Source organism: Harpegnathos saltator, unplaced genomic scaffold (assembly GCF_003227715.2).
Source record: "Harpegnathos saltator strain DR-91 unplaced genomic scaffold, Hsal_v8.6 scaffold528, whole genome shotgun sequence".
NCBI lineage: Eukaryota > Metazoa > Arthropoda > Insecta > Hymenoptera > Formicidae > Harpegnathos > Harpegnathos saltator.
The window spans coordinates 215,373-237,128 of NW_020230347.1; the positions used below are offsets into that span (position 1 = coordinate 215,373).

The window sequence follows — 21,756 nt, forward strand, 5'->3', positions numbered from 1 at the left end:
GAATGGTGACGGATGACGAAAAATGGGTCGTCTATGATAATATAACGCGTAAAAGATCATGGGGGCACAGCAGCGAGCCACCGCAAACAACCTCGAAGGCGGGATTGCATCCGAAGAAAATAATGCTCTCCGTATGGTGGGATTTCAAGGGTGTCATCTATTACGAACTGTTACCGTCAGGCAGAACGATTGATTCAACTGTATACTGTTCGCAATTGACGAAATTGAACCAAGCAATCCGCACAAAACGTCCAGAATTGGCAAATCGCAAGGGTGTCGTCTTCCACCACGACAACGCCAAACCTCATACGTCATTGACCACTCGGAACAAATTGCTTCAGCTTGGCTAAGATGTTTTGCCTCATCCTCCGTATTCACCGGATCTTGCCTCTTCCGATTATCATTTATTCCGGTCGCTACAGAACTCTATGAACGGGAAAACTTTCAAGTATGAAGAGGCCGTTAAAAACCACATGGATTGGTTTTTCGCCGATAAGCCCCAGACGTTTTACGAACGCAGCATAATGAAGTTGGTGGAAAGATGGCTAGAGGTCATCGATAAAGATGGCCAATATATAATTGATCTTGTGTATCAAAAAATTGCGTTTTATTCTACTCTAAAAAACCGAACGAACTTATTTGTCAACCCAATATGTAAATTACGTAATAGTGTGTTATATGCGAAACTTAATTTGGTTGCATTGGTACGTTGCAAAACAGTTTAGACAAAACGGAATTAGTGGTGTACCAAATTATTACGATTGAGAGTCCACTACTAACAGACTGACTACCGTATATACAGAATGCTCAATTTCAAATGTAACATGTCAAATATCTCGAAAACAAAATAATATCAAAGTTCGTTTTTTTGAGGTTATTTTTAGGTATTGCTTTAAAAGAGACACATTTTAATAAAAAAAATTTTATTTCGGTGCAGGCGTCAAGGTAAAATAGAGGTTAACTTGTTTTTTCAAATGGAACTCTAATTTCTTTGAACACCTACGTTTGTTGCTCTCGTCACGACGAATTCAATGGCCACATGTCCAAAATGATTAGAGATCAAATGACAAAAAAATTCTAGCAATTTCTCTAGCATTTTATCGATATTTACCATAAATTAAAAACATGTCACGATATTCCTCACTAGTATACCATAACGCAAAAGAAAAGAAAATAGAAACGCAACTTATCCTAATGATTATGCTGGTCACACTCATATTTAATTTCAATAACTGACTTGGTTTAAATACTACACATTCCTATATCTTCTCATATATCTCTGACCTGGTGCTGCATGTTTATTTCCTGAAGAGTGTATATAGTTTTTGCATTGTCCAACACCCATTCCATATCCACTTACATTATACCAAAAAACTATAAACTTTAACGCAGGAAAATTATGATAGATCTCGGTACGAACAAGATAAAAGTTGATTTTACTAAGATGTACGAATAAAATTTGCTGAGTTTTGTTTTTTCATTATTTAAGGGGGGAACCTGGTTTATAGGGTCAAGATTTTCGAATTTTTTTTTCTTAATCGATAGTTAAATTATTCAAGAATATATTCCCAAAGTTTCAGAGTCCAATTCGAAGTATTTTAAAAGTTATAGAATATATGGTGAGTCAGCGTCGCGCAAGTATATGAGCGCTCGGCCGGAGCGGGCCGCGCGCTTTGTTCCTCGGTCCTTTTGTCCGGATTTAATACTCGGCAAATGTTTATCTGAGTAACGCACGACTTATATTATTGTAATTTCGTGTCCCAACACGTAATATAAAGATGTGTGGGTTTACTTACAGACGTAGGAACAATAAGTGTATATGTTTGGTTTTGATGCGTTTATAGTTTCAACGGTCAGTCTTGCTCCGATTCTCGACGAGTAAAGAGCTTCTATTTAGCAAAGATCGTTTGACACTTTTAAATATGTATCCAAAAAGCTCAAGAGGTTCTTCGCAGCGCGTTTCAAAACCGCCGAAAAGAAGATTTCATGGCAACCAACATTCCAAGAATGAAAGTGATAATTTAGACAAGAGCATCAGTGCGTAGCATTAAAGCCTGATATTGAGGAACATCTTACTTCGATCTATGAAGATCTTTCCAATGAAGATCTTTTGACTAGGTGTTTAGGTGGGCATACATAAAATTCCAACGAATCCTTCAATTCGACTGTGTGGTATATCGCTCCCAAACACCTCAATTCGGGTTTTAAAATTGTTCAAATCGCTGCATATTTGGCTACTGGCATTTTTAATGAAAGCTATACTGCCATTTTATTAACAATGCAATTATTAGAAATAAATATCGGCCAGCAGTGCAAAATGTTTGTTGATAAATACGATGCGCAGCGGCGCCGAAGCAGCACGACCAAGAAGACTCGCACAGCTCGTAGACTGAAGCAAATGCAGCGAAACGAGTTTTATGAAGAAGCTGAAGGCTTGCAGCATGACCCTGGTATAGCTGATCAGCATAAGATTGCGGTAAGTCACCAATAAATGATATTTTTTTGTACCGCAAACTTTAAACGCGTTTTTCTCGAAATATCATTTTCGTACTTTCTTAAAATCTGCAGGAAAGATAGAGAATAAACTAATTGATCAATCGACTTGATGTGAACCTCAAGCATTGGTAAAAACATTAATTTAAATAGTTGTTATTGCATAAAAACGGAAGACATTTTTCTCAAAAATGTCATTTTTTTGTTCAAGTGCTAAAAAATTGTGTATTTTACGGGTTTTTAACCATGTTCCTGGTTCACATAGAATAAAAATATATGAAAATTAATAATCCTTTTGGTTTTATTGTTTCAGATCAAAATCGCGAGCTATATTTTTCCCGCAGATTGGTAACTTAATTGGCGAGGCGCTTTGATTAGAGATACACCACGGCTCCATTTTGCGATTATTTTACAATATAAAAATTTTGTTTACATCTTCAAATAAGCAGTTAAATATTGTAAAAGTTTCAGAAACCTCAACTGCATTATTGTCGATAAAAAAATTCATAAAAATCTCCTTTTTTTAGCTTCCTAAACCAGGTTCCCCCTTAATCTCTAATCATCCTCTGGTATCCTGGGTATATGATCATTAAATTCATCGTGACAAGGGCTATAAATGTAGGTGTCCAAAAAATTAGAGTCTCATTTAAAAAAATTATTTGACCTTTATTTGACACCTTCACTCAAAATCAACTTTTTTATTACTTATTTTAAAACGCGTCCCCTTTGAAAAAATACATTTAAAAAACGGACCTCGGTATCACATAGTTTTCGAAATATTTAAACTGTTATATTTGAAATTTAACACCCTGTACATATGAATCGATTATAAGAGATGAGGTAAGACATATATATAATGTATGTATATAATGTAAATATTGGCTCTATGTTATATATAGCATGTTCGGGATCTTTTGAAAATGAAAAATTGTTAAAATTAATCCGATCAAACTGAGAAGAAAAGTCAAGTACCATTTTGCAAAAATCGCAATAATAATTGAATTATTTGAAAATGACCACATCTAGAAACTCTTTTAATTGATAACTTGAAAATTTGCTATTAAATTTACGTATTTATTTACAAAATGGTAAAGAACTTTTTTGTTCAGAATGACGTAATTTACAATTATATGACGGCTATTGTACCCAGCGACAGGTTCAAGATTCATAGTTCAAAGTTCAATATACTCTTATCTCAATATCTATTGTTAGACATAATAGTCGTTATATATATAATTGTAGATTAGATCATTCTGAACAAAAAAATCCTTTACCATTTTGCAAATGAGTACGCGAATTTTCAAGTTATCAATTAAAAAAAACTTCTAGATGTGGCCATTTCCAATCATTAATAACTTAATAACTATCGCGATTTTTGCAAAATGGTACTTGATCTTTCTTCTCAGTTTGATCTGATTAATCATCACAATTTATCGTTTCCAAAAAGTCCCTGACACCCTGTATATTCTTGTCTGACAGACAAGAATATAATAAGAATATACTTACGTTTTTGCTAAATTCTTCTTTGCAATGTGAGTCGGATGTTTCAAATATTGTCATTTCGTTATCATAACTACACAAAGTCGTCAGTAGTAAGGCAAACGTGTCAATTAGTAACCAGGTAATTTCATAGTGGAAATAAGTAAATAATTTAATGATATACATGATAAACTAAGTACACAAAGTTGATTTTTTTGGAATATTTGGGGTTTTGTGTTAATTTTTTTAATTTATAGAAAAATTTTCACTTATTTATAATATTTGCTTAGAAATCATAATCGAAAGTAGCATTTAGACACGATATGTTAGTTTTGTTTTTCATTAACAATTTACTTTCGGAAAATTAAAGAAACAACTGCATAAATCTGACAAACAAAGATCTGATACTAACTATAAACTTCTAAAATATCCGCGAATAACTGTTCGAACTGTCGCCGTTACCAATGCGCTTATATAATAATGATGTTGCAGCACATTTACTGACTTTCAATTTTGCTCGAAACTTATATATAACCGACAATGCACAAAATTTAAAAAACACATATTTAGATTAATATGGACCCACGTATTGGTTGATTTGTCGAATAAAACAGATATTGTTCACAAATCACAAATCAAGACTAATTGAGACATTTGCTTTAGCTTCTCGTAATCGTAATAATTTGACGAGTACCTTATTTCATGGCGTCTGCACTGTTACGCAACTAAGTGGACATTGAGTGAAAAACTACCGCTGTCACAAATACGTGGCGTTAGTCTCTCATGAGAGATCAGTATAAGCGACACTTGTAGCGGACAGATTAATCGATCAAGCAAACACCCTCAGACTCGTGGTGAGTTCTTCACGGTGAGATTCGAGGAAATCTCTGTTCCTGGTCAGATTCGTGCACCCTCAGCACCCGTATGTCTCCCAGGGGCTACCACGGCTTCTCCACCGTGACGAATGCGAGCGATCCGTCATATGACGTATCAATCTGTGCGTTCCTCTACGTCTCGCACTTACCTTTCTGCGGCCGCAGCAGAGCATGGCTGCTGCGCTGCAGCTGCGGCGAGCCGTCGACGAGAGTTGAGGCTGATGACAGACGTAGCTGAGTCGTGCGCCCCCTTCCCGCTGCAGCTGCACCACGCGCACCTGCAGCTGCACCTGCTCCCGCTCCCGCTGTCCTTGACCGACACCGACTCGACCACCGTACTTGATGCGCACGTGTTTTCGCCACTGCATGAGTTCGGTGCGTCATGCCCTCTTCCTGGAATCACGGCAGGACACCCGGTCAAAGTACCCACGCATTCGTCCAAAAGTGCGCGCGATACGCGATAGTCGTGGGCCAAATACGCGTAATTGTACGTTCGTGAATACAACAGTATCAGAGGGAGAGTGTGCAATAATTTAAAAAATGTTACGCAACGCTTCTTTTTCATTGATAGCTAGCGTATGAATTATGCAGCAAATTATGCTTGCTGGGTTGGAAAATACGCCTGAGGCGCCTGAGGTGTAATGACATAAAAATATTCATATCAGAGAGCGCACGGTTATTTGAAAATGCCCACGTAATGCTTTTTTCATTCCACCGAAAGCTAGTACATGAATTATGCAGCGGCTGCTGGCTGGAAGTTTGGAAAATACACCTCGGGCGCGTAATGAGATAAAAATATCAATATCAGTACAGAGTTATCTGAAAATTTCAACGTAACCCTCTTCCTTTCACTGCCGGCAGAATTGGCACGTAAATTACACAACAAACACTTGCAGATTTGAGAAATTTGCACCTTGATTGTAACGGCATAGGGACACCGATCACTCGAGAAAGTATAAAGTTATTTGAAAATTTCGACGCAATGCCTTCTTTTTCATCGATAGCTGACGCATAAATTATTGCATTTAGCGTTTGCAGCTTTGGGAAGTGCATCTCGAGTGCGATCCCGAGTAGAAAAATTAATAGGATTCTGGTAAGGGTCCGATTATTTTTCTCTAGCATTAATCGGGCCCCAGTAGGTATAGAAAGACAAAGGTCCTGCAAGATGTGTAACAAATGATTTTGAATGATGACAGGTCCTTATAAGGGAATATTATGAAAGTCTTATAAGAAAATATTTTTATTATCGCTTGAGTAAAAATATTCATTCCTTTTATTTCAAGAAATTTAGACTGTAATTCCTTTATTTCTTTATAACCTTGTTAGTATACAACAAGAATTCTTTATTTTAAAAATATAGCATATTTTACAATAAAATATAGCATTCTTTGTACATAAAAATATTGCTACTGTTTTTATTAAAGTTTGCTGTATTTCAAAACGAAGGCAATATTAGAAAAATCCTGGGAAGAGATTAATGAATATGGCAACTAATAAAACTAATAAAATTTGTTTATAATTGCAGTATAATTAAAAAGTCTTTAGAAAAATCAGATAGAGCGTACCTACTAAAACAATACTAAACTATGATAGTTTTATTACACGCTTCAGATCTTATTAATTTTCTATAACAAAACTTGATTTTGTATATTTCAGGTATCCTTAAAAGATCCTTCTAAGGCCCATTTCAGTGTTCTCAATCAAAGCCTAATTTATTAAATCTAAGGAATCCCTAAAAAATCCTTCTAAGACCCTTCTCAGCTTTCTCTGTCAAAGCCTATAATTGATTAAATCTAAAGCATCCCTCTAAGCATCCTTCTAAGGTTCTTCTCAGCTTTCCTTATCAAAACCTTATCTATTAGATCTAAGGCATTCCTAAGAAATCCTAAGGCCCTTCTCAGCTTTCTCTATCAAAGCCTATAATTTATTAAATCTAAAGGCATCTCTAAAAATCTTTCTAAAGCCCTTCTCAACTTTCCCCATCAAAACCTTATTTATTAGATTTAAGGCATTCCTAATAAATCCTTCTAAGGCCCTTCTCAGCTTTTCCTATCAAAGCCTTATTTCATAAAATCTAAGGCATCCCTAAAACATCCATCTCGGGACCGGATGTGATAATAATGAAGAATACCTTTTTAGGGCATCCTACTTTCAATCTTATCAGGGCCTTATATACTTCATGAGCATGTCCCTATCAATGTTTTGCTCGGGATGCTCCTAAATCTGAATAGTGTAATGCGATATGGACGACCCATTGTGGCGTGCGCGCGCATTGAATAGATGTCGTATTCTTACACAGAGAATTAAATTACGGCGACGTTAACGCACGTTTAATATCGTGGCGGGCACGTCCGCACATTTTATGCGCGGTCGGATCATAAACTTGTTAAGAGATGCCCGGTAATCTCCACGTGTCCCGATCCCTCATTTCCCACCCGTTCCCCGCGGACCCGTCCCCTCCGTCACATGTCTCATTAACCCATTTTCTCTTTCGCTCTCTCGGATATATCCGCGGCTGCCTTAATTTATTAACCGGCCAGCGCGCAATCGATTACCGATTCGCGCGTGCGGATGATTTTCTTCCTCCACTCGTCCTCTCGTGAATGGTTATATAAATCCACACAAACGTACGTGTATGTGTGTGTGCTTACGATATGTGTAGATCTGTCGCACCGTGTCGCCTCTCACCCTCTCCCCCGCCCCTCTCACTCTCTTTTTTGCGCTTTCATTCTTTCTTTTTCTTTCTTCTCTTGCCCTCGTTCTACATTTCCATTATATCCTGGCCCGACGCGCCCGTTGCAAAATGTCTCTCTTCTTTTTGCCGAAAATGAGCGTGACACGCGATGTCGGCATTAGTAATTGAAACGCGCGCTTCGAAATATATCGGTGCCTACTCTCGATAGAACTACGAGAAACTCGTCAAATTCGTCGTTCCGCGTTCGCAGACCTCCGCTGTATCTCGTGTCGCTGTTATTCCATCGGATTCATTTCAACGCGCACGTAACTTTTGCCCGAGTGACGGGAATCTTGACGAGCATGCACGTGCATGAACGTAAAGCATCTCGCACAATGTTCCGCAGAGCGACATAATTTCGAGAAAGTTATGAATGTGTATGGCTGTTTTAGAAAAATTATGGATACCGGTCTTATATATCATATATGTACCATATGGTATATGGTATATGGTATATAAGGCAGTCTCTGTCAAATAAGACACCTCTCCTGTCCAAAAATCGGGGGTCAACTGGAAAATTCCTTCGAGGCTCATCTTATAGCTATACATATGTAGTTTTATTTTAACTGTGACCTTTCGAAAAATCAACATGGCGGACCCCAATATGGTGGCCGAAGTCTGCAAATAACGAGATACGACAGATGAAATCGTTACTTAGAAGTTATAAAACAGTTTCGATTTTCACAGAAATATGTGCTAATGGGTTTATTTAGTAGCTAGCATTGAATCCATGAAAAAAAATGAATTTTTAGTTTGTCCAAAACCAATATGGCGGCTAAATTTTCCGTGAAATGCTAAAAAATTACTATTTCATACTTTAAATATTGTAATTAAAAATTACAAACTGCGTTCAGTTTCCGTGGAAATTTATATCATGATACATTTTCAGATGTTGATTATAGATTAACAATTGGGATGTCGTATATTTAAATATAACGAAACCTAATATGGCAGCTATATATTCGAAAAAAGTGCTAAAAAATAATGAAGTTGATATTCAAATCATACACACTCGTTCTAATTATTATTAATTTGACCGTTACGATTTTTTTCAGTTGTTGCTCATTAATATGAATGTTTAATTTCAATATGTCGAAGCCAATATAGCGGCCAGTTTATAAGTAAAATGCTGAAAAATGATTATCTTGTAAAATGAAACTCACAAACTTTGTTAAATTTTCATTAAAAAATTTCATGTTCCTACAACCTTTTGGTCAGTGGTTACAAATTAATTATTACATTTTTTCAAATATAACTGGACACAACATGGTGGCTAAATATTTATATTTAATATATAGGGTGTCCCATTTTAAAGGACCCACTCAAATATCTCAGAAACACTGCGTTAAATCGAAAAATGCTTAAGACAAAAGTTGTTTAGCTTGAAGGAGGATATAGGACAGCGATAGCATTTTGTCTATAAATGGTACCGCTTTCAAGATATTCACTGATTATCAATTTTCTTAAGTGGAAATCTCAGTTTTTTATTATATCATCTTTTTCTACCAATTAATTTAAACAACCTTTGTCTGAAACATTTTTTTATTTGCTTAATATATTTTGAGATATTTAAGGAAAACTTGGTAACATTTCCAACATTTATCTTACGATATCAAGCTAACTATTCGTCGAAAGAAAAAATAGTATTAGAGTTTTTTACTTTATTTACTATCAAGAATATACTACTATAATAGTGCCCTAACTTTTATTAAGTTAATAATTTTGAAATTTCCAAAGGTCGATAAGTTAATAAAAGTTCGGGCACTATTATAGTAATATATTCTTGATAGTAAATAAAGTGAAAAAGTTTAATACTATTCTTTCTTTCGACGAATAATTAATGAGATATCGTAAGATAAATGTTGGAAAAGTTACTAAGTTTTCCTTAAATATCACAAAATATATTAAGCAAATAAAAAAATGTTTCAGACAAAGGTTGTTTAAATTAATTGGTAGAAAAAGATGATATAATAAAAAACTGAGATTTCCACTTAAGAAAATTGATAATCAGTGAATATCTTGAAAGCGGTACCATTTATAGACAAAATGCTATCGCTGTCCTATATCCTCCTTCAAGCTAAACAACTTTTGTCTTAAGCATTTTTCGATTTAACGCAGTGTTTCTGAGATATTTGAGTGGGTCCTTTAAAATGGGACAACCTGTATATATATATATATATATATATAGTATATACGTATATATATATATATATATATACGTGGGCCACCCTGTACATATACGAGGGCTGTCCGATAAGTACTTAGCCTCACCGCCCGATGGCGCCACTATCGCAAGAGAAATTTACTATCGTGTAATACATTCTCGTAGACGGCTACTGTCGAAATTTCAGCCGAATCGGACTCGTTTTGTTTTGACCGCGTGTGGAAGCGGGCGTGTCCGCGGATTTTAGAAAAATGGAAAAAGAGCAATATCGGTCGGTGATTCGATTCTTGTTTTTGGAAGGGAAATCGCGCAGCGAAATCAAAGAGCGCTTGGATGCTGTATACGGTGACTCTTCTCCTTCGATGGCGACCGTCAAAAATTGGTTTAACGAGTTTCAACGTGGTCGCACGTCGGTTTTTGATGAGCCACGCCCAGGTGCCCCGAAAACGGCTACCACGGAGGATAACATGACAAAAATCCACGATCTCGTATTGGCAGACCGCCGATTGAAGGTACTCGAGATAGCTGAGACAGTAGGCATCTCAAAAGACCGCGTAGGTCATATCCTGCATGAAATTTTGGGCGTGAGAAAGCTGTCGGCGCGATGGGTGCCGCGTTTGCTCACTCCGGACAACAAGCGCAACCGTGAGACCACTTCAGAGCAGTGTTTGACGCTGTTCAAGCGCAATCCGAAGGAGTTTCTGCGTCGTTTCGTGACCGTCGACGAAACATGGATCCACTGGTACACACCAGAGACCAAGGAACAGTCGAAACAGTGGACTTCACCCGGCGAACGTGCTCCGAAGAAGGCGAAGACTGTCCTATCGGCCGGAAAGGTGATGGCCACCGTTTTCTGGGATTCACAAGGTGTGATCTACATCGACTACCTGGAGAAGGGCAAAACGGTCACAGGGCTGTACTATGCCGAATTATTGGGCCGATTCGACGCCGAATTGCAGAAAAAACGGCCCCATTTGGCGAAGAAAAAAGTGCTCTTCCACCATGACAACGCACCGGCTCACACCTCCGCCCTCGCCACGGTCAAATTGGTCGAATTGGGCTACGAACTGCTGCCCCGTCCACCGTATTCTCCAGATTTGGCCCCGTGCGACATCTTTTTGTTTCCAAACTTGAAAAAGTCACTCGCCGGGCAGAAATTTGAGTCGAATGAGGAGGTCATCGCCGCCACGGAGGCCTACTTTGCAGACCTCGAGAAAACGTATTTTTCAGACGGGTTAAAGAAGTTGGAGCATCGCTGGGTCAAATGTATCGAGCTAAAAGGAGACTATGTTGAGAAATAAATCGCCACTTTTCCAAAATTTTCGTTTTTCTTTTGTAGGCTAAGTACTTATCGGACCACCCTCGTATATATATAAATATATATACAGGGTGGCCCACGTAAAGTGTTACAAGTCTATAACTTTAAAAATATTTATCAAATCAAAAAATTGTTCATAATGAAGTTTCATGTATTCGAAAGACTTCTCTAACTACTTAAACGTAAAGTCGTCTCCGCTTCCCCTTTAGGGAGGACGGGGATAACTTCATAATTTTAAAAGGAACTCCCTATGAAAAGTTGCATATTTGGATTCTACAGGAAAAAACAAGTAAATTTTATCTGAAACATTTGTTTGAAAAATGCTTCTATCAAAATGAAATCGCTAAAGGTTTAAATGCTTATAACTTTTGATAGAAGCATTTTTCAAACAAATGTTTCAGATAAAATTTACTTGTTTTTTCCTGTAGAATCCAAATATGCAACTTTTTATAGGGGGTTCCTTTTAAAATTATGAAGTTATCCCCGTCCTCCCTAAAGGGGAAGCGGGGACGACTTTACGTTTAAGTAGTTAGAGAAGTCTTTCGAATACATGAAACTTCATTATGAACAATTTTTTGATTTGATAAATATTTTTAAAGTTATAGACTTGTAACACTTTGCGTGGATCCTATACAGAATGGCCCACATAACTCTTAACAGCTGAATATTTCGGAACCTATTTGTCAAATCAAAAAGCCTTTTTAACTATATAAATATTAAGTTACTTCCTGCCCCTTTTAAAGGGGGGCAGGGGGTAACTTGGCAATTTCAAACGGAACCCCCTATAAAATGTTAGATGGTTGGGTTCTGCGGTAAAAATCGAGTAAATTTTGTTCAAAACATTTTTTGTCATATGTTTCGGTTAAAAGATATGACGGTGTAAAGTTTCGAAGCTATAGGAAACGTAAAAGCGTCGCGTATCCTTGTCTTTCGTCGATTCAAACGTAAACAAACATTCATACATTCATTGAGGTCAATTTAACTATTCATGAAAATCTTGTCAGTTGTACATTACTATTCAAAAAGTTAGTACCTTGAAAATCATAGGTATCACTATATTTGATACAGAAGTGAATATGTTATTAGTATTAGGTGAATGCCAAAAGAATTATCGGCGTGCAGCAATAATGTTTTTTGAACATTATGAAATTAAAAAATCGCACGTGTCATTTTTTAATGTAAAAAAGCGGCTTCGTGAACATGGTAAATCGCGTACAACAACTCACAATAAACGTAAAAGTATTACTAATGAGAAAAACAGTGCTGATATTCTTGGTGCAATTACATTAAATCCTCATGTTAGTCAACGTGAACTTGCCAGAGCATCGGGTATCAGTCGTTCTTCAATTCAACGAATTTTGAAAGAGAATAGATATCATCCATATCACTTAATTCAATCACAAGAACTTTTTGTGACAGACTATGAACGCCGCATAACATTTTGTAAATGGATACATGATGCTATGGAAAATAATGACTTTCTGTACAAAATACTTTTTTTCCGACGAGGCTATTTTTATGAATTCAGGGCATGTGAATAGACATAATATGCATTATTGGGCCGTTGAAAATCCTCATCGGATGCGATCAATTCCATTCCAACATCGGTGGTCTTTAACTGTTGCGGAATAATAGGAGACCTTGCGATTGGATCCTATTTTTTTGAAGAAACTGTAACGAGTAAAATTTATTGTAACTTATTACAAAACCATTTACCTGCGCTTTTAGAAAATGTGCCACTACACGTCAGAAGGGAAATGTGGTTTCAGCAAGACGGCGCTCCGCCATATTTTGCAAACATCACCAAACAGTTGTTATATGAAAAATTTGGAGACAAATGGGTAGGTCATGGTGGACCTGTTCAATGGCCTCCTCGATCTCCCGATCTTACACCATTAGATTTTTTTTTTTGGAATATGTGAAGGAAAAAGTTATGTTTGAACCGCCAACGACGAAAGAGAATATGAAGCAAAGGATACGCGACGCTTATACTTCAGTGACTTTCGAAATGTTAAAAAATGTTAGGAGTAATTTGTTGCTTCGAATAAATACATGTTTACAAGTCCATGGCGGACATTTTGAACATTTAATAAATTGAATAAATAAACAAACAGTGTGTTGTGATTTTGATTTCATATAGCTTCGAGACTTTACACCGTCATATCTTTTAACAGAAACATCTGACAAAAAATGTTTTGAACAAAATTTACTCGATTTTTACCGCAGAACCTAACCATCTAACATTTTATAGGGGGTCCCGTTTGAAATTACGAAGTTACCCTCTGCCGCCCTTTAAGGGGGTAGGGAGTAACTTAATATTTATGTAGTTAGAAAGGCCCCCCGAATACATAAAACTTTCTCATGAACAACTTTTTGATTTGACAAATAGTTTCCGAAATATTCAGCTGTTAAGAGTTATGTGGGCCACCCTGTATATAAGGGTCATATACACCTGACAGAGTTCAAAAAATCGATTTTTCGTTTCTTACACTTTCTTAAAGCTTCATAAAGAATATTTTCCTTAAGTTTTAAGTCGATATGCAACAAATGACAAAGTTATAGGCCTGAGAGTTGGAAACTTGCACAGGCGGGCGCCATCCAGGCAACGTGGCATAATTGCTCGCCCTCTGTATTATCCTTCCCGAATTTCTTGTGCTTCTCGCTGTTGTATATCTGTACAGAGCTTGTTTTAGCCACATATTTTGTACGTAACAGCTATCCAGACATAAATATAGTTTAATTCATCAGAAGCTTGCCGTCCGTACAGCTGGCAGTTGGAGCCGAGGTCGAAGCCTTCATTTCACAGTATTCTAAGTGAAAATGAAGGAAAGAAAAGGATCGAGACAAAATCATATTTCTCGAAGATTCAGGAAAGATGTAAAACGAAAAAGCCACCTAAAAATCGGTATGAAGCCGAAAGAAACAAAGCAAGTACTAATGTCAATACGAAAAAATTAAAAAGTGCGGACGACATTCCAGTTCCGGAAATACCTTGTACGGGATATCAAATTTTGAACTTTTAAATGTTTTCCGTGGATCGGAATGTGATACGTTATTGGAGCGCTGCGTTGGTGACTATACGCAAAATAGTGACGAGAGTTTAAGCTTTGAATAATCTAATTTGGAAAGTAGCCTTGAAAACACAATACACAATACACAACACAACACACAAAATCTCCGGCTCTCCGGCTCAGAAGAAAAAATCTCCGGGTCATATGATATGAGAAGAAAAAAATTATATTTTCCCTATTTTTTATAATCGGGCAGAGAGAAAGAAAGAGAGAGAGAGAGAGAGAGAAAAAGAGAGAGAAAAGTAATAGCTTTAAGTCTTGACACACTTTAAGAATTTTTATAAATTTTTATCAAATTTTAATTAAATAATAGTTATGTATTTATTTTTATTTGTATTTATTTGTATTTATTTTATTAACATATAAAATTATATGTTTAATTTAAACATAATATTATGTTAATATATTAAAATATTGGGTGGTGCATATTTTTTCATAACATATTTTTATAACGATGTAATATTAGTGCAATATGCGTATCTTCGTAAAGATATAATATAATATAATATAATATAAATAATGTTTAATTTTATAATGATTATTAGTATCGCACGATGTTTAATTTGAACTTAATATGTTAATGTATGTTAATGTCGAAAATTTAATATTTGATATGTATTTTTATTTGTTCCTGCCTCCCCGCTTTTTTTAGACCTCCGGGCAAAGCCTGGCGTAGAAGTGGCAACCGTGTGCATGTTTAATAATAGTGCAGCTTCATTATTATAAATAATGTATGCAATGGATGTATCTGTCGGGCCGAATGCACATCAATATGCTGCACAGGAAGACGGCCATCGCATCGCGCAAGCAGAAGCGCGCGCATTTGAAACTACTAAGAAAGCGAGAACACGTCGTCGCCAGCAAAATGTAGAAGATCTAGCTGTATATCATCCGTCGCGGAAGATCTGCATTACGGTCCTGGTATCGATGATTCAATGTGTTTAACAAATTTCATGTTTTATCTACGACTAAACATTCAAACGCGTTTTTCTCGAAACAATTTTTGTCAAATTAGTACCAAAAATTACTCGAAAACTACTGAGCCGATTTACCTACGACCTTTTTTGCTTATTCTATACATAATTCTTCATCGCGTATCATAGGATTTTTTTTTACGATATTTCGTTTTTTTTCTTACTACAACGAAACAAATGAATTTTTCCTTGAAAATCGCCATGTCAAATTCTAGCGTCCGCCGTTTCATCAAAAATCGATATTTTCAAAATTGGCTATGATACGCGGAAAATTATACTATCTATTTTAATATTCCATTTTTCTTTTTTTGTTTCAGTTTAGTCTTAAAAGAGCTACATCTGGTACTGGAATATACGGATTTTTCGAACACTACTTCTTCGTTTACTAGTATCTCTACTATTTTTATAACTACTGACCAGAAAAAATCATGAATATTCTTGAAAATGTATATTTTCAAATAAAAAAACCCCGGCCCTATAACTTCAATGATTTTCCAAAAAAAAATTCCCGAAATTTACCTTTATTTCGGGCTCCTAGGTGTATATGTTCCCTTAATTCACAACTAAAGTAGCAGCTTATTTCCAATAATTTCATCAAAGGAGGAGGGTCCCTAAGGCCTGTTTTCGGCACCCTTCAAAATTGGGCCAAAATGGCTGGAATCACTTTCTTATACCCTTGGAAGTAATATTTAGTCAATTCCAGCCTAAACGGAAGTATTTAGAGTGTATACTTCAAGTATACATGGTGCATCAGCGCGCCCGTATCAAGCATTTCTTTGGAAAACTAAGCGTTTCTGAGAAAAATGTTTCAGATAAAAGTTGTATGGTTTCAAGGGGGACATAAGATGGTGTCATTGGTTTGACCTTGGATAGTCATTTGAAGGTCACGTGAATGTCGTTTTCAATATTTTATATAGAATCCCCTATTTTTACATATCTTGTAGCTTATCTCGAGAGCTTTCCAAAACACTTATAACTAAGTCATTTTTCATTAAGTACTTTGCGAGTTATGAGGCTTCTTACAGAAAGATTTGTAGAAACGTTACTTAAGGAGATCCGAGATTGAAATCATATTATTTATTCTTGTTGATTCTCCACACGTGAACAGTAAAATCGTAAACGTAGTCTTCCTTTAAGAAGCCACGTAGAGTAGGGTGTTGGATTTACATGAGTCCTGTCACTTTTTATCAATTATCAATCCACGCTTAAGAGAAACCCGAAGTTTAGCCAGGGAAGGTACAACAACAAGCGGTACAACAACTTAGCTTTGCAGATAATGCATTTATGTGTCATAGATGATCTACTAAAAGGAATAGTTATTGTTTCGTTTGCAGGAACATATTTTCTGCCATATTGGAAACTAATTATAATTATAAATTGCAATTCACTGTAGAACAAATCTGAATAATTATGCAAGGTTAAAAACTAAAGAAGGAGAAAAAATAAAGAAGAAAAACTCAAAAATAACAAGATATCTTTTTGCGTAATAAGAAAATCTCGAGAAGTAGCTCTGACAAGAATTAGTTTTATTTTTATCGTAACCAGGTCCCTGGGTACTCATTTTGTGTATCTCTGACATTGAGATGTGAGATCGGGTCCGATATAAGGCCATGGACATAAGCAGAACTTGATCTGAATTAAAAGCTTAAGAGATCGTAGTTGCTCAAGAAGGTGCATACAGTTCTTAAAACAGTTCTTTTCAAAACTTCGTATTTAGCCTTGCGGCAGAAAATACATCAGTCATTTCTTTCAAAAATATTTCTAATAAGTGTTTCTACGTGATTTCTACGTGACGATAGTGTTTTGGAAAGCTCTCGAGATAAGCTACAAGATATGTAAAAATAGGGGATTCTATATAAAATATTGAAATCGACATTCACGTGACCTTCAAATAACTATCCAAGGTCAAACCAATGACACCATCTTATGTCCCCCTTGAAACCATACAACTTTTATCTGAAACATTTTTCTCAGAAACGCTTAGTTTTCCAAAGAAATGCTTGATACGGGCGCGCTGATGCACCATGTATACTTGAAGTATACACTCTAAATACTTCCGTTTAGGCTGGAATTGACTAAATATTACTTCCAAGGGTATAAGGAAGTGATTCCAGCCATTTTGGCCCAATTTTGAAGGATGCCGAAAACAGGCCTTAGGGACCCTCCTCCTTTCCAAAACATATTCCATACTATGCTTTATAAAATACATAGGTTGCTGCAAAAGTTTCGGAATAGTATGGGAAAAAATACAGAGAGAAATTTGAACAAACGGGTTTATTGTTTTTCAAAATATTCCTCTTTATGCATTTATGCAGTTTTGTATACGCTCAAACCAGTTTTTGAAACATTTTTTCCGTTCAAAACGAGGTACAGCTAAAACATGCAATTTATATGCTTCGACAGCCTCTTCGGGCATTGTAAAACGCTGACCACGCATTTTATTCTTCACCATAGAGAACAGGAAGTAGTCATTAAGTAATAAATCAGGACTTAGTAATAAATAGTAATAGTAATAAACAGTAAATAGTAAATAGTAGTAAAAAGTAATAATAAATAGTAAAAGTAATAAATAAGGACAATGAGACATTAATTCGATATTTTGGCGCTTGAAATAATCGACCGTTTCAGTTGCTGTGTGAGAGCTTGCATTGTCATGATGATTCGTCTTCTTGTGTTGTTTTCTCTAATTTCACCGATGACTTCTGGCGAGCAAACTGTCGTGTACCAAACAGCATTAACTGTTCTTCGATCTTCTAAAGCCACAGTAGCAACATGTCCAGTAAAACCGAAGAATGAAGCGATCATTTTTTTCGAAACACTTTTGAACGAACAACTTTGGTTGCTTTCAGTTCACTTTAAAAGACCCAAATAGTCGATTGGCGCTTAGTTTCAGGCTGATACGAATAAATCCAAGTTTCGTCACCTGTGACGATGTTGTACACCAGATTTGACGATCCTTTATTGAATTTTTTAACATCTCCTTGCACCACTTTACATGATTTTGTTTTTGAACATCGGTGAAATTGTGAGGAAAATCCAACGAGCATAAAGCTTCTTTACATTCAAATGTTTATGCAATATCGTATGTATTTGCTTCATGTCGATGTTTAAAGATGACTCAATCTCACAGTATGTTACATTTCGATCCATCTCTATCATCTTGCGAACAGCATCGATGTTTTCTGGAACAATAGCAGTTGGCAAACGACTTTCACGAAAATCATCACTAAGACTGTTACGTCCATTTTTGAATTCTTGAAACCAGCAATAAATTGTTGTTTTTGACGGTGCAATCATCAGCAAAAGCCGCAACAAACCGTTCCATGCGCTGTTGTTGAGTTAAATTACTCCGAATATCGTAAAAAATTATCGCGTGAAGATGTTCTCAATTTAAATCCATTTTTTTCATCTTTTATCAACTTTGACACGCTATAAAAACGAAACCAATTGACATTTTTTTGTTCAGTCAACGCCCTCCAGCATTAAAATTGTCAAATTTCATGAAAATAATGTTGCCGGTAAGCTGGCAACACTAGAAGTTTCACATTTCCGAAACTTTTGCAGCAACCCACGTGCAATAAACGAGATCCCGCTGAAAGGATCAGTTAACAGTGCCGACTGATTCCATTATTGGTGCAGTATACAAATACAGACGTTGACATCATGCGCAAGGCGCATCACAGAAGCCGTCAATTCCACCGTCGCGGAAAATTGCACTTTATATGGTGCAAAATGAATTTGCGTATCACACATTTTGCAGCGAAAACTGCGCCCCACGAGCGGAATTCTACGAAACGTGAGATGGAACGGTAAATTGGAGGTTTCATTCAAAATTGGTGAAAATTCATCGATGGAATATTCCCTTTAGTGATTCGGTCAAAAACGTATTTACTGACTCACAAAGTTGTAAGCGTAAGCAGTAAGAAATGGACCAACCAAAATCGATTATTCTTATAATAATCGACTGTGGTTGGTCCATTTCTTACTGCTTACACTTAGAACCTTATTCTTGCAGCCATTGTAGATGGGCCTTCACGGAATATATTCTGTATATTAATTCCGAATATGATGAGATGAGTTTGAAAATATATAATAAAACTCATTTCAGTGTCCTGTACGTCCTTCGTCCTGCCTGCTCGACCCAGCCCCCTGCTCCCAACTGCCTCACCATGGCGCCCAAAATACACTCACTCACTCGCGTCACTGACGCAGTTGCGCAGAAACGACTCGATCGAGATATACGTGTTAATTAATGATGCCGATGAGAAGCCCGTTAAGTACGTTAAGAGCGAACGGAAATGCAGTAACTTGCATAAGGAACTTGCTGAGATACACATACTTCGGGCTGCGGTATGCGCGTCCTTCCTCGGCTCGAGGAACGTAGTGATTCGTTTACGGAGTAAATAGGAGAAACGTATTACTTGTCGCCGCAAACAGGCGTATCTGGGCTTTAACACCGCTTCAGAGGGTGGCTCGAAAACCCAAAGCGGGTCATAAGCTTTATAAAAGCCAGCAAGAAAAGTTTTCAATAAGAGGCTTATTACAATAGATCTAAATACGAGGTGTTTTAGACCATCCGTTTCATTCCGAGAAGGAGTGATTATATAAATTAGGAAGTTACGAAAACATGTTTACCACTAAAAGCCTATTTGAAGTTTCTGACGGTGATACTTTTACTTCTGGGAAACTTACCGGAAACCGAAAACAACTTAATTTTAAATAGCAACATGGGGACAATATGGGGATATCGTGTTAAATAGAGCTTTTAAAAAGAACTCTTGTTTGGAAAAAAAATTTAACATCATCGGAAATGCAGGTAGTTACAGATGTTCAAAGCGTCTGACGACTTCATATCTTGACGAAGATATCTTTACATCCTTGTCCATCAGTCACTACGCGACGGACACGTGCGTCATAAAGGACAAGCGCGTCGAGACTAGTCGTCCGTGTTTATTGGTTTGTTCTTTTTAGTCGCACTGCTGAACTGGTGCAGTAAGTTAGACTGAGACAATTATATTTTTTCTTACTCTAACTCATTGCAGCAATTCAGCAGCGCAGCTAAAAGGAACAGATGCTATATTTAGCTTGTGATCCGTATCACGAGTCTGACTTATTATGTTGTGTGTTTATATTAGTCGTTTGCCCCAAACGACAATATGAAACGGCGAATTCAGGAAGCTTGTCACTCTCTAAACTCTGCAGAAGTCCTCAGAGTCGTCGACAGTGTGAGAAAGGATGGGAAAATGTCTTCGTCAAGGTGGCAGGCATTTTGAACATGTATAATTATCTTTTCATCTCCGAGTGATATTAATTTTTTTTAGCACAGGTTGTTTCTTTTTAACTTTTCTATCCAATAATACCCCCATGTGGCTATTTAAAATTTTTAAGTTGCCTTTGATTTTCAATATTTCTTGGAGTTTTCCGAAAATGAAAGTACCACCATCAAAAATTTCAGATAGGCTTTCGTGGTAAATATGTTTTCCCAATTTTCTAATACCACCTTGTTTCAAAATAAAAAGAATAGTTGTCTGAAATATCCTGTATATAGGATATATAAAAAGTACCGGGACGGCGAAATGTCTTAAAAACTAAGCATTTTAGAAAAAAATGTTTCAAACAAAAGTTATATGATTTCAAAGGGGATATATTAAGTGTACAAATGAATAATCCAATTTTTTCAGCTACATTCAAGGTTTATTTTAAAAGAAAGTAAATTAAATTGTTCAATCAAAGTATTCGCCGTTGCTTTCTATAACTTTAAGCCATCTTTCAGGCAGCTGATGAATTCCATCTCGGAAAAATGTTCTTTGGATACGATAAAGTCGTCAAGCCATTTTCGGATCTCATCCACTGATTGGAAGTGCATATCGGACAAGGCATGTTGCATCGACCGGAACAAGTGATAATCGGATGGAGCAATGTCTGGTGAATACGCCGCAAGTGCTGCAAGACGTCCCAGCCAAGACTCATTATGATGTCTTTTGTATTGGAATCAATGTGTGGCCTGGCGTTGTGCCATGCAACAATTTCACTGGACGTTCTCCTTTGCCAGTATACGGGCGTTTTCGTTCCAATTCTTAACTCAAGCAGATTAATTGACGTTGGTAGCAGTTCGCAGTAACTGTTTCATCCGGTTCCAACAACTCATAATAAAGCACGCCCTTGATATCCCACCAAATGCAGAGAAGAACCTTCTTTCCGAAGCGATTAGGTTTTGCGACCGATTTTGATGATTCGCCGGAATTTACCCATGACTTTCTGCATTTCGGGTTGTCATAGAGTATCCATTTCTCATCGCCCGTAACGATTTTTCACAAGAAAGACTTTCGACGCTGCTTATTGAAAAGAGAAAGACACGCTGCCACTCGTTGATTTTTGTTGGTTTCAGTGCGTTCATGCGGAACCCATTTTCCTTCTTTCTGGATCTTTCCCATCTCATGTTGGCGTTTGGAAATCGTTTGGAAGTCGTTTGGAAATCGTTACTCCCAACTGTTCTGCAAGCTCTTTTTGTGTTGGTGCCAAATTCTCAGCGAGCAGTTGTTCCAAATCATCATTATCGCACTTCCGAGGGCCTCCAGGGCATTGTTTGTCGATTGTCGGTTGTCGACTGAAATTACCGCTTTTAAACCGCTTAAACCAAAATGCGCA

At 36.8% G+C, this 21,756-nt stretch overlaps 1 protein-coding gene across 1 annotated transcript in view; it reads right to left on the minus strand.

The window, feature by feature from the left end:
- The window catches only part of LOC112589500 (uncharacterized), a gene marked incomplete at its 3' end in the record, with an annotated part of 95,224 nt that overhangs the window by 49,512 nt on the left and 23,956 nt on the right, over nt 1–21,756 (minus strand). Inside the window, exon 3 of the mRNA XM_025303023.1 lies at nt 4,997–5,240. Within this exon, the coding sequence (XP_025158808.1) occupies nt 4,997–5,215 (219 nt within the window). The remainder of the gene's footprint in view (nt 1–4,996; nt 5,241–21,756) is intronic.